The sequence below is a fragment of the Martes martes genome (genome assembly GCF_963455335.1).
Source record: "Martes martes genome assembly, chromosome: 4".
Classification (NCBI taxonomy): Eukaryota; Metazoa; Chordata; class Mammalia; order Carnivora; family Mustelidae; genus Martes; species Martes martes.
Window position 1 is genome coordinate 184,581,295 of NC_137891.1, and position 12,072 is coordinate 184,593,366.

Sequence of the window (12,072 nt, forward strand, 5' to 3'; positions counted from 1 at the left end):
CCCTTGGCAGCACCCCGGTGCACCGGTGGCCAGAGTGAAGGCCATCTCTGACGTTATGTCCTCGTGGGCGAGCCCTCCTTCTGCAGCCCCCACTGCTGGGTGCCTCCGCCAGCCCTTGGTGTGGTAGGGCAGTTAGGAGGAGGCGGAGGCCCCCCTTGTGGTGTGGAGGAAACCAGCCCACACCTCACCTGGGGCCGGGGCAGGATGCGGCCCTTCCCAGACTCTGTTTCACATGCCGTGGGCCGAGCGTACTGGCCCCCTCTTCTGTGGCCTTTCCTGGGTCTGCTCTTCCCATCCTCCCCTGCTGGGGAGAATCCCTCCAGCGGTGCAGAAGAGAAGTACGGCAGAAAGGCCGCAGGCCGCTGATTCTTGTTCAGGGCGTGACCAAGAACTCTCCGTTAGAAAAAGGGGAGGGTTGCCTGGCTGGCCCAGTGGGTAGAGCGCAGGACTCGTTCTTGGGGTTGTGAGTTTGAGCCCCGCCTTGGGGGCAGAGATGACTTAGAAATAAAAAAAATAATTTCTTAAAAACAAATACTATATAAAGAAAGAAAGACAGAAAGGAAGAGAGACGGAGAGAGAGAGAAAGGGGAGACAGCAGCAGGCCCCAGGGAGGACCAGGGCCCACGAGCAGGGCGGGGCCTGCAGCCTCTTCTGCGCCCGCGGCTTTGGGAGGCTGAGCTGGTCAGTATTTTGGGCTCTTTCCCTCCTCCCTCTTGCCTTTTCTGGCTGCATGTCAGAGCCTGTCTTACGGAAAACAAGACAAAGGAAGTGATTTCATGAGCGTCTGGACCAGAATCTCAAATCCATGATTAAAAATAACAATAATAAAGATTCTGGCCATTATCTATCTCGGTAGGAGCCAGGCCACTGCAGGCTGGAAACGGGCCCGGCTGTGCTCCTTTGAGCAGGTGCTGGGTTTGGGCAAAGAGGGCTGGCTATTAGGAGTCCTAATGATCCAAAGGGATCAAGACACGAGCCTCGAGAAGCAAGTTGGAGGTTCCTGGCGCCCCTGCCTTTGGTGACCTTGGAGCAGGGGATGTGAGCAGAGCCCTGCTCGAGGGCCGGCAGCCCTGGGTTCTTGTCACGCAGCCTGTCAGTGGATGGCCCCGAGCCAGCCTCGGAGCCTCGCCCCGACGGCCCCCTGCCACCTACGGCAGGTTGCCTGCACGTCCAGGCTGTCAGCAAGGCCCAGACAGGAGGTGGGCTGCCTTGGAAGCACTGGGCGCTAGGCAGGACGAAGGCTGTAAGAGGGCCCCGGCCGCCTTGCGCTGCCGCGTCTCACGGTTCCTTCCCCCTGGTCTGCAGGTGCCGAGGATGTGGTGATGGCGTTTTCCAGGTCGGAGACGGAGGACCGAAGGCAATAGCCGCGAACCCCTTGGAACAGCCTGGAGGCTGCCGGGAGATCTGTGAGGACCTCGGCCAGCTGAGTGGCGGCAGATCACCTTCCCGGTTCCCCCTGCCCTTACACCCCCGCCCCGCCCCACCCCACAGTCACTCAGCAGGGCTGGCATCGAGGGGGTCACCGGTGGTGCAGTTACAATTGGCTTAAAGGGACGGACTCCTGATTGGCTGCAGAAAGAAACCCTTTTATTTTTAAATCTTGACCAACAGACACCTTTTATTTTTATTTCTTTTTTCTTTTTTTTTTTTTCTTCTTCTTTTTTTTTTTAATTTGCGCCTCGGTGTATGGCTTCCCAGGAAGCTCTCCGAGATCTGGTGCTTTATTTAGGTCACTTTTTAGGAATGTGAAGAGGCCTGATTGGCTGCTTAAACTGGAAAAGGATTTGATTGGGCGGCTAGTGGGAAATGGTTTTTTTCTTGGATTGGCTGCAGGTGTCCTGCTGATAGCAACAGCTTCTCTCTTTTGAATGCTGAAAACAGGGTTCGGGACATTGGTTGTTATATTTGACTTGAAAAGAAAAAAAAAAAAAAAGAAAAGAAAAGAAAGAAAGAAACCAAGTGCGCTTTGCAGTATTTATTACACAGAGCTTGCTGCCGCTTCCCCAAGTTTTGTTTGTGTTTGCCTTTGATTGGCTTTTGAGATGTGTGTTTGCTTTCTCATTGGCTCATCCATGACTCCCGTTGCCACGGGCTGCCCCCACCCCGCGGGGGATCCACCTGGAGAGTGCATTTGCTTTAACAACCGCACCTGGCTGCCCTGGCGAGGGGCCCCCCAACGCCTCATGCAGGGTCTACAGCTGGAAAGCAGAGCCCCCGAGGAGGTTTGTGCCGTCCTGAAGGCGCAGACCAGAGCTTAGAGGTGACCACCAGGCAGGATTCACGGGCATCGCTTCCATGGGTTGGCAAGCAGCCAGCTCCCCACGGTTGGGGAGGGGGGGCGGTGTTCCATCCCCATCTGGGCCTCTGGGGACTGCGGGTGCTCAGCAGAGGAGCACCGCTCTGGGTGGCTGTCTTTTCAGCCCTTCCCTCCAGATCTACTTTCTGAGGCCTCATCTGGGGCTCCTCCCGTAAAGGGCAGGAGCTGCTCCCCGCCCTGAGACCCCACAGTGCAGGAGAGGTTTCTGCCTGGGAGCCCAGAACCTTGCAAAGCTTGGCTCACAAGGCCGGGGAGACCTTTGGCTCTAAACCCCCAGCCCTGAGCTCTGCTAGCCAGGCTCCCAAGGTGCAGGCCCCTGGGCAGTAGGGCCTGGCCAGCCCTCGGAGTTCTCGGATCCCAGGCCGGTCCCCCTCACTCCTCAGATAGTAAATGGCTGAGGCCCTTTTTTTGCCCCAGGTATCCAGAGCCAGGAGAAGACCCTTGGAGCGAAATCTCCCCCTTCTCAGGGCTTGGGGCTGTCGTGGATCACAGGAGCTGCCTTGGGACCATGTGGGCGGTCGTGCTGTGCTCTGAGCATCGTCTGGGCCTTGCCAGAAGGACTTGCGTGTCACAGTATCCATGGCCCTGACCTCCTCCACACGCGGGCCCCTGGCCCTGGTTAGCTGACCTGGTTAGGTTACCCTGGAAAGACTGTTGGTCCCCAAGGAACAAGGACCGTGGGGACTCCAGCAGGGGCCTGACAGCATCTTCTTGCAGGAGCCGTGGCGCGTGCGCGCATCCACAAACACACTCCCAGCTCCGTGGCCTGCAGCCCCAGCTGAGCCCCTGGGGAAAGGGGAGCTTTTTCCCAGTGCCCTCCCCCCAGGCTGTGACATCCGCCACCAGGCATTAATGGCGTGTTGCCATTTGCCCTCTCTTTGTACCTGTAGCTCCCATAAGGGGTCCGTGTCCTGGCCAGTGGTGTGTTCTCTGCCCCAGGCTGCCCTGGTCGAGGTCACAGGCCTGCCTCTTGTAACAGCGATGGCCGTGATCTGTCTGAACGGGAGAAGTGAAGGTGTTGCTGTGGCTCCATATTTCGACAAAAAATATATCTGTTGGAGAAAAAAAATTAACAATAAAGATTTTTAATAGCTTGGTGTGTGAGCTGAGTTATGTCCCTCAGAATTGGGTGCACTCACTGATTTCCCCACGTCACATGGGCTCTGAAGCTGGGCCCTCTCTCCTCAAGGAGGCACCGAAAGGAGGGTTGAAAACACCATGTTTCCTGGTTTAATGCGATCTGGGGCAGAACTCGGGCTTTGGAAGAATTCCAAGTTCTCCCCAGCCCAGCTGGCAGGGCCACAGAAGGCTGAGACCCCTTTTGGACCTGGAGATTCTAAATATCATCCTAGATTGGACAGGTCAGTAGTCTTCAGAGGTGACCTTGCCCCCCCTCTGTCCCAGAGCAGACGCTGAGCAACCTAGGAGGTGCTCACTTCTACCCTAGACACCCGGCATCCTGTGTGATGGCAATGGTCTCGGGCTGCTTGCAACACAAGGCCAAACAAGATATCCGGTCCTTCCGTCATCCCAGAAATGGGAGATTTGCTGGTATTCAGCTGTATTTTCAAGTTTAGAAGCTGAAATCATTTCTCCTTTAGGAATTTTTGCTTTGGAAGCATTTTCTAGAATCTTTCATTTCCACCCTTCATCATCCCATTTTAGGGCTGGTTGGTTTTTTTTTTTTTTTTTTTTTTTGCTGCTTACGTGGACTCACTGCTTCTACTTCCTTTTCAGAGAGTTTCACTGGGTGCTAAACACCGCGGGGTTCATAGACTATGAGGACGGATGGCACAATCCACATCATTCACTCTCAGTGCTGGGAGAGATGTTGGAGGTTGCCTGGCAGCCCTCTGAAACAGCTCTAAAAAAGGCTTATCTAACCTTTGCTTGAATGCCCCCTAGGATGGAGGACTCACTACCTCACAAGACAGCCCATTCCTCCTTCAGGTAACTTACATTCATCTCTACGTTGCGTTGACCTGCTTTTCCCTGTAACTTCCCTCTCTAGGAAGGACTTTTTGGGTCTTGAGAAACAGACCAAAAAAAAGACAGTTGTATTAGCCAGACATCACCAAGGCACATCAAGGGCTCACGTTAGGTAAATTATTTGTGTTCTGAGCTGCATGGTTCGGGAGTTAACCTCGGAGCCAATCTGCTCTTCTAAGCAGGGTTGTCTTATGGGAAGTAGGCCACCAAGGAGGAGGAGTCGGGACACCTCAGCAGACCAAGGGAAGACACTGGGGGCAGCACGAGTCCTTGAGGGTCCCTCAGCCCAGACAGCCAGTAATCTGGCTTCACCTTCCTAGGTACAGGTGTATGCAGCCAGAAGTGACAACAGGTGGCACTGGGACTGCTGGGGACTGAGACCAGCTGGGGGCCAGGCTGTGTTTGGGGGAGGCCAGGGATGGGCTGAGGGGGGGGGCAGGGCCCCCTGCCTTTTGTTGGTGTTTCCCAGCCCTGGGGGAAGGGTGGTTGGGAATGAAGGGCTGGTTTTGCCTGTCCCTGCAGGCGCCTGGCAGCTGGGAGACCCTGGGCTGCTCTAGCCTTTGAACGGGACCCTTTGTAGCAGGGAAACCGATCCGTCCATGGCACCTGGCTCGGTGGTGGGGGCAGGAGCCAGCTTCCAGGGCCGGGAGCTCGGGGGTGGGGGGGACCCCATCACTACCCATCTGCCCCGCCTGCCCTCTCAATCTGCCTGTTACCCGTGGCACGCACCCCTTTCCCAGAAGATGAAATAGTCCCAGGCCGACCTGAGGCCATGGTTAGGAAACACTTCTCTGTCCAATGAAGGAATTCACTTTCCTGGGGCAATAACTGGGTGTTTAGGAGATTTGGTGGGGAGGTTCGGGGGTGACCATGGCTGCTAGTCCTAATTGAAAGAAAGGCCTCCCCAAGGGTCGGGGCAGTGAACTGCTTGTTGAGTATCAGCCAGGGTTTGCCTTCACTTTCCTCCTCGACATTGGACCTGCTCTCTCACGGATGGCTTCCCAGAGGGACCTGCCAGTCCAGCCAGGCAAGGGGGCCCAGGGAGCTGGTGACAGGAGCTGAGCCACACCCTGCCCTGCCCGGGGCCTCTTCCTGAGTCCCCAGGGAAGGAGCAGAGTGTGCACCAGGTGGCCTCCCTGTTTGCACACCTGTGGGAGCCCCACCCCACATACACAGCCCCGGGGGGTGACTTCAGACCCAGAACCTCCGAGAGTTTCCACCTCCTTGGCCTTGGCCCTTGAGGGAGGTGGGTTTTCACAAACATCTTTTGTGCAGGTGACTGCCTCGTCCCCGTTTTAGTAACGCAGGGAACGCGTGTTGGGTGCCCCCTGGGTGCGGGTACATACGCTATACATACACCACCTTCGGTCATGCGTGAGGGAAGTATGGTGTTATCCCCATTTCCCAGATGAGGAAGTGGGGGTTACATAGTTTGCTAACAGTCAGCGTGGTTCAGTCAGAACTTGGACCCAGGTTGTCTGACCCCAGACTCCATGCTTGTAGCCACTACTTTGACTGGGAAGGGGGGAAGGGAGAGTAAACCCCACATCACCGGGGTGTCCGGTGGCCTCTCGGTGACGCCAGGACCAGTCTGGGGTTTGCCCTTGCTCTCCAAGTCCCGTTGTGTCTGGCTATCATAGGTTGTGAAATATTTGGCAGGTGCTGGGTCCTCGGGCCAGCCCTCAGCTCTGGGGTGAAGCCGCTGCCTTTCCAGCCTGGGTGTGACGCCGGCCTCCCACCAACTCACGGTGCCCCAGCTGCTGCCCAGAGCCGGCCATCAAAACTCCTGTTCTTTACTTTTCGTCCACTCTGATGCCTCACGTGGGGACCTGGCAGTTCTCCAGGCTAAGCTGGTTTTTCTAGAATAGGTTCCTCTTCCACTTCTCCCCGCCTCTTCCTGGTCACAGCCCCCGGCCGGCATCCGGCAACCCAGCCTCAAAGGACACCTGTCCCCACGTGAGGTCAGTGAAAGAGTTCAGAATTAGGGGACTGCGGGCTAGGCTAGGAGCCCTGCCTCCCTACTGTGACCTCTGTACACGTGGGCAGGTCTCAGCCTTAATTTTCTCATCTGTAGAATGGGGATAATAATAAAACCCATTGTACCTTTGACAGACTCTACACAAAAAAAGCTTTGAATCCAGTAAAGCCCTAGATAAACATGGTTCTCTCTTGACCTGTTTAATCCCACAGTGTAAGTCTCTATGTCCGTGCAGCGGGGGGCTAGGAAGACAGTGAGACCTCTGGAGGCCCACTGGTGGGATCGAGAACTGGCCCTGCCACTTGGCAGCTGCGTGACTTGGGGCAAATTACCTAACTTATGGAAAAATGGGAACAACGAGAACATCTATCCCATAAGGCTGCGGCTGATGGTTATGATACAACGCGAGTGACAAGTTTAGCAGAGACCTGCCCACAGTGGGTGGCCGGCCCAGAAGGGCGTGATTAAGTCATGTGATGGTGTCTCCCCTCCGCCCCCCCTCCCCGTCCTCTCTACTTAGAAGTCATTCAAAGCAAGGCCTGTGTGTGTTCCTCCTGGAGGAGAGGAACCTGGCCCCAGGTCCAATCAGGTGCTTGTTAAATGCTGCTTTGTTGTTATTTTTTTAAAGTTCTTTATTAGACACACACACACACACACACACACACACACACACACATACATGAGGACAAGCAGGGGGAGGGGCAGAGGGAGATGGAGGAGAGAGAGGATCCCAAGCAGGTTCCCCACCACGTGGGGCTCGATCCCATGACCCTGAGATCATGACCTGAGCTGAAACCAAGAGTACAGGAAACCGACTGAGTCCCCCAGGCACCCCTGTTAAACACTCTTTTGATAAATAAGAAAGAGCTGAGATGATCCCTTGATAGGGGCTGAGGGAAGAGCTACCTCCTGCTCCCCGCCTTCACGAGAACCTGCGGGGCTGCCGGGGTCCCCCAGATGGACCGTGTCTCATCTGGACGGGCGAGGAGGGGCCTTGCCGAGCCTGGGAGTGGGAGTCCTGTCTTCCAGGGACCCTCCTGCTCACTAGCTCGTGCTTAAACTCCAAATAGAATCCGAGCCAGCCAGAGAAGGGGATAAAATTAAATCCTTGATCATGATCAAGTGGTTAAAAAAAAACCATCACAGCCAGAGGCTCCTTCCCACTGCAGCCGGCTCTGCTTCAGAGCAAACAGGGAGGACAGGGGAACCGCTGAGCCCCGAGCCCCCAGCGCCTTGCCCGCGCTGCCCTCCGTCGGCCCCTCCCAGGTCACAGGTCTCCGGCCCCAGGGCCTGGAGTTGCCCTTCCCTGCGCTGAACTCCAAGGAGGGGCATGAAGCCCCCACAGGCCTCAGGCAGTGGCTGATGGCAGGGGAGGCCCTCCTGGGCCCTGGGCTCAGCTGCACACACCTGCGTTCCCCTTCAGGCTCTGACAGTCACAAGCTTTATTTTGTTTGCGACAAGGTCCGCCTGGGAGATGCCCTCGGCTCTCTGAAGGTTCGGGAAGGCGGAGGGACTGCTCCGGTTAATGCTCTTCCCCCTGGCAAACCTCAAGGTTTCTCTCCCAGTTGGGCTCGATCTTATGACCCTGAGATCAAGACCTGAGCGGAGATGGAGAGTCGGACGCTTCACCGACGGAGCCGCCCAGGCGCCCCTAGTTACAGCTGTTGGAAGGGGACACCTGTCAAGCCTGCTTCCCAGTCGGGAGCATGGGAGTGAGCGGTGATGGCACTACCTCCGGGTAGCCGCCCCCGCACCCCCCAACACACACACACACACGCCCCACCAGGCAATAGGGGGTGTCCTGGCTGGGGGAGAATTTCACAACCACAAGACTGACTGAAGGCCAGGCTCCTCCTTTCTGTCTCCAGGAACCAGGAGCTCAAACCCTGTGGGCTGGTGGGGGTGGGGAGAGGGTGGCCCCAGTTTCAATCTCCCCGGAGACAGGGGCTGCGCTGTTTGAGGGCTTTCTTCTGAACAGGCCGGGGTGGGTTGGCACAGCCAGAAGTCGGGGGGGAAGACAGGCTGAGACGCCCGCCGTGGCCATGGGGCTCCCAGGCCTGGCTCTGGTGCCTTCTGGGCCCCTTCCCGGCCGCAGGGCCCCCTTCCTCGGCCCTGAGGCCGCCCCCCAAGGGGGAGCGTGGTGGCTGCGCTCTGGGCACCTGGCAGGGCAGAGTCTGGGGTGACCGGGCGGGCCCCGGGAGCCGGGGGCAGGGGTGCTGGGAGGAGGGAGGACTGGGGTGGCCCTTGGCCTGGGAGCTGGACGCAGGGAGAGGAAACAATGAGGCGGTAAAAATAGCTCTTTGTTTACCGTGGGCCGCACATCCTCATGCGGCCTTGTGTGTCTGCGAAAGGAAAACACCGACCACCCTGGGGAGCCAGGGCAGGACCCCGGCCCCATGCATGCTGGGGGCTCAGCTGTGAGTGGAGAAGGGGCCGGGCTGAGGGGACAGCGGGACAAGTCCCCTGTGGGGCCAGCCTCCCCCTCGGCGGTTCCCACACACGCTCCCCCTGCCGCAGGGCTCAAAGCAGCCTCACGGCGCTTTGAGGCTCCCGGGGCCTCCTCCGTGGGCCACTCCTGACCCCGCCGCCTCCGCGCTCCCTCAGCGACAGCCTGGCCCACCCACCCTGGCCAGCCCACGGCTCCTGCTGGCTCGTCCCTCGGGAATCGGTCTGGACGCGCTGGTCCAGCATCCCAGGAGAAGGTGGTCTGCGGGCTTTCCTCTGGCTGAATCACCTCCCGCACCCCAGCCAGAGCTGCCCCTCCCTGGGAGGGGCAGCCCGGACTCTGGTCCTCAAGGTTTCTATCCAGAACCTTCCTTCTTCATAGCTCTCACAGATCCTCCCAGCTCATGCGGCTTGCTCCAGAGGGGGTGAGCCCTGAGCCATCTTGATGCCCCCCCAGACTTCTCCGGACTCCTCGAGAGTGAAGCTGGCCCAGCTGCACCCCTGCACCAGTCGGGAACTCCTGACCAAGGACCTGCCGTGGGCGAGCTGACTAGACGGGGATGAGAGGAGGCGGCCTTGCCCTGTGGTCTCCGAGGCCGCGGGGGTGGACTGACCTGGTGATAGACTGCCACGGAGCAGCGTCCCACGGGGAAGCAAACCCCTGGTCACCGAGGAGGCAGACCAGGGCTGGAACCCCCAGGCTTGTCGGCAGGGAGCTGAGGTGGTCAGGAGGGCGCCTCAGAACTCCGGCACCTGCCCGTGGGCCACCCTCCTCGCGGCCACGCTGTGTGGCTCACGCTGGGGTCAGGGCAAAGTAGTAGCAGAGGCCTGTGTGCGTGCGCCCCGGCCGGTGCCTGGGTCCTGCCCAGCGGCCAGGCTGAGAGAGGGCAGCCGGAGGGCCCTGGCAGCTGCTTCGGAAGGAGAAAACATTCGGAGTGACGTGTCAGGGCAGGTCCCGGAGCTCAGGCAGGAGCCTGGGGGTTGCAGAAAAACCAGGGGCACGCCATGACCTGCCTGGCCTGGGGCATTCCCGCCGGTGCTGGGTGGGCCTGCTCGTGGCACCCCCTGAATCTCCAGGCTCTGTGATCTCCTCAGGGCCCCAAGCATTTGTCCCCGGGGGAAGGAAAGACAAAAGTATCCTGTCCCCGCTCTGAGACGCCAGGAGGACAACAAGCTCCTGCTTGGGTGTGGAGGGCAGAGAGGCTTAGGAGATTAAGCTCCTCAAGGTCATTTGCCAGCCGAGGAGGCTGGGGGACGAGGAGGGGATGGGGCCCTGCAGACGGAGCGGGGACCACCAGCAGTCCCCCGACCTCGGCTGATGCTGTCCCATGTGTCCGGGCCTCAGTTTCCCAGCTGTAAAACAGGGTCGCTCCTCCCATTCCCGGCTCCCTGCCTTCCAGGCATGGGGGAGCATTGGGTCCCCCTGTCGCCCTTTCCGTGAGTGTGGCCTTGACCGGCTTTAGCCAATGGAGTATGGGTGGAAGCGATGGGTCATTGCAGGTAGAAGCTTGAGGAGCCGCTTGAGAATGTTCCAGAGGCTGCGGCCCATCCGCCTGGGCCCTGGCAAAGCCCCAGCCCATCCACAAGCGAGCAAGGAAGTGTGTGGTTCTGTGCCCTGGTGGTCTTGGGTCTGCCTGTGTCTGCACCATCGGCTGGCCTCTCCGGGTCACTGCGTTGCCTCAGGGATCTCGAGCCTCGGAAGCTGGGTCGCTTCTGACTCTTGCTATACCTGAGAATACTCTGTTCCACGCCCAGCTCCACGGCTTCCCTGAAAAGTTGCGTCCGGGAGCCATTCGCTGTTCTGGAACTCGAGAAAACACCTCCTGCCCAGATCCCCACCCTGGGTTCTAGAAGGGCAGGGGCTGCCCTTTGCACTCAGGATACGGATCTATCGAGGGCTCCCTATCGAGGGCAGCCCCGGGGCCTCAGGGCCCTGGCGACCTCTGGCCTCCTCTCCCCCCTCCCCACTCCCAGCCTCCCGTCCCTCAGTCCCTCAGACACGCCACCGGCCCCGCCTCCGAGCTCGTGCCTGTCTTCCCTCTGCCTGTACTGCTCTTCCCACACCCCTGAATCCTCAATTTTTAGTTGTCAGCTTAAATGTCACCCCCTGCCTCAGACTCCCCGGGCTGCTGGAACAAAATCCCACACCCTGGATGGCTTATAAACGGCAGAAATTCGTTTCTCGCAGTTCCGGAGGCTGGGAGTCCAAGATTAGGGCGCCCGCGTGGTCGGGTTCTGGTGAGAGCCACCCCCCGGGTCCCGTCTCCCCTCTGTGTCCTCCCGTGATGGGACAGCCAAGCGAGCTCGTGGGCTCTCATTCACAAGGGGGCTGTACCCCCGTGACCTAATCCCTTCCCCAAGGCCCACCTCCTAACAGCGCCACACAGGGGGTGAGGATTTCAGCATATGAAATGGGGGGGGCACCAATCTTCAGACCATAACACCCCGTCAGAGGGTTTTTTTTTTTTTTAAGATTTTATTTATTTATTTGAGAGAGAATGCATGAGAGAGAGAGAGAGTGTGGGAGCAGGGGGATGCAGCAGAGGGAGAGGGAGAAGCAGACTCTGTCCTGAATAGGGAGCCCGACGTGGGGCTCGATCCCAGGATTCTGGGATCACGGCTTGAGCCAAAGGCAGATGCTTAACTGACTGAACCCCCCAGGCGCCCCGCCCCGCCCCAGAGGATCTTAAATGACCTCCTGTATTTTGCTTTCTACCCTCTGACGTGCTCTGTTTTCTTTATCTGAAACATCTGCTTGTTTCTCTCTCTAGCTGCACTGGAAGGTAAGCCTGTGGGAGAAGGCACCCGAGCCACGTGCAGGGGGCAGCAGTGGTCCCTAAAGGGAAGAATGCTGGGTGGTCAGGGACAGGCTGTCCCCTATCAGGACAGCTGAACCCTCTGTGTCAGGAAACCCCAGGGTGACGCCAACCCAGGTGCCCAGCCAGCCTGTCACGTGGGAGAGAAAAAGCAGAGGGAGGAAGGAGACTCTCCCACTGAACTTGAGATCAGAGCTTTCTTCTTCTCCATTCGGCCCTGGCTTTGCCATCCTAGGGGGGTGCTGTGGTGTCACGCAGCCCTGTCTGAAGTGGCAGGTGTCCCACAAAGGTAAAAGAAGGCTGGAAAATGCATGCTGTACACATTCGTTTGGAGAGTCACAATATAGTGAAGGTTCTGAGAAGTCCTGCGACGAAGACATCCATTTCGTTTAGCTTCTCCTTTATCTATTTGACCGCAGAACTCTGAAGTTTCTTATGTATTGCATAGAATATTCCGTAAGAACTACTCTTGTGGAGGACAAGTACAAGGTATAAAATCAGAACTCAAGTTCCGAGTTCTGCTTGTT

General features: G+C 58.2%; 1 protein-coding gene across 6 annotated transcripts in view; it reads left to right on the forward strand.

Moving 5' to 3' along the window:
* Positions 1–3,410, forward strand: part of CTNNBIP1 (catenin beta interacting protein 1) — a 47,471-nt gene extending 44,061 nt beyond the window's left edge. For 5 of the 6 annotated variants that reach the window (XM_080801028.1, XM_080801026.1, XM_080801029.1 and 2 more), the window contains one exon: positions 1,306–1,913. In XM_080801028.1, coding sequence (XP_080657154.1) covers positions 1,306–1,364 — 59 coding nt within the window. In that variant the 3' untranslated portion in view covers positions 1,365–1,913. Of the gene's footprint in view, positions 1–1,305 lie in introns of all 6 variants that reach the window. The other variant, XM_080801025.1, reaches the window with a different exon arrangement.
* Positions 3,411–12,072: the final 8,662 nt, after the last annotated feature.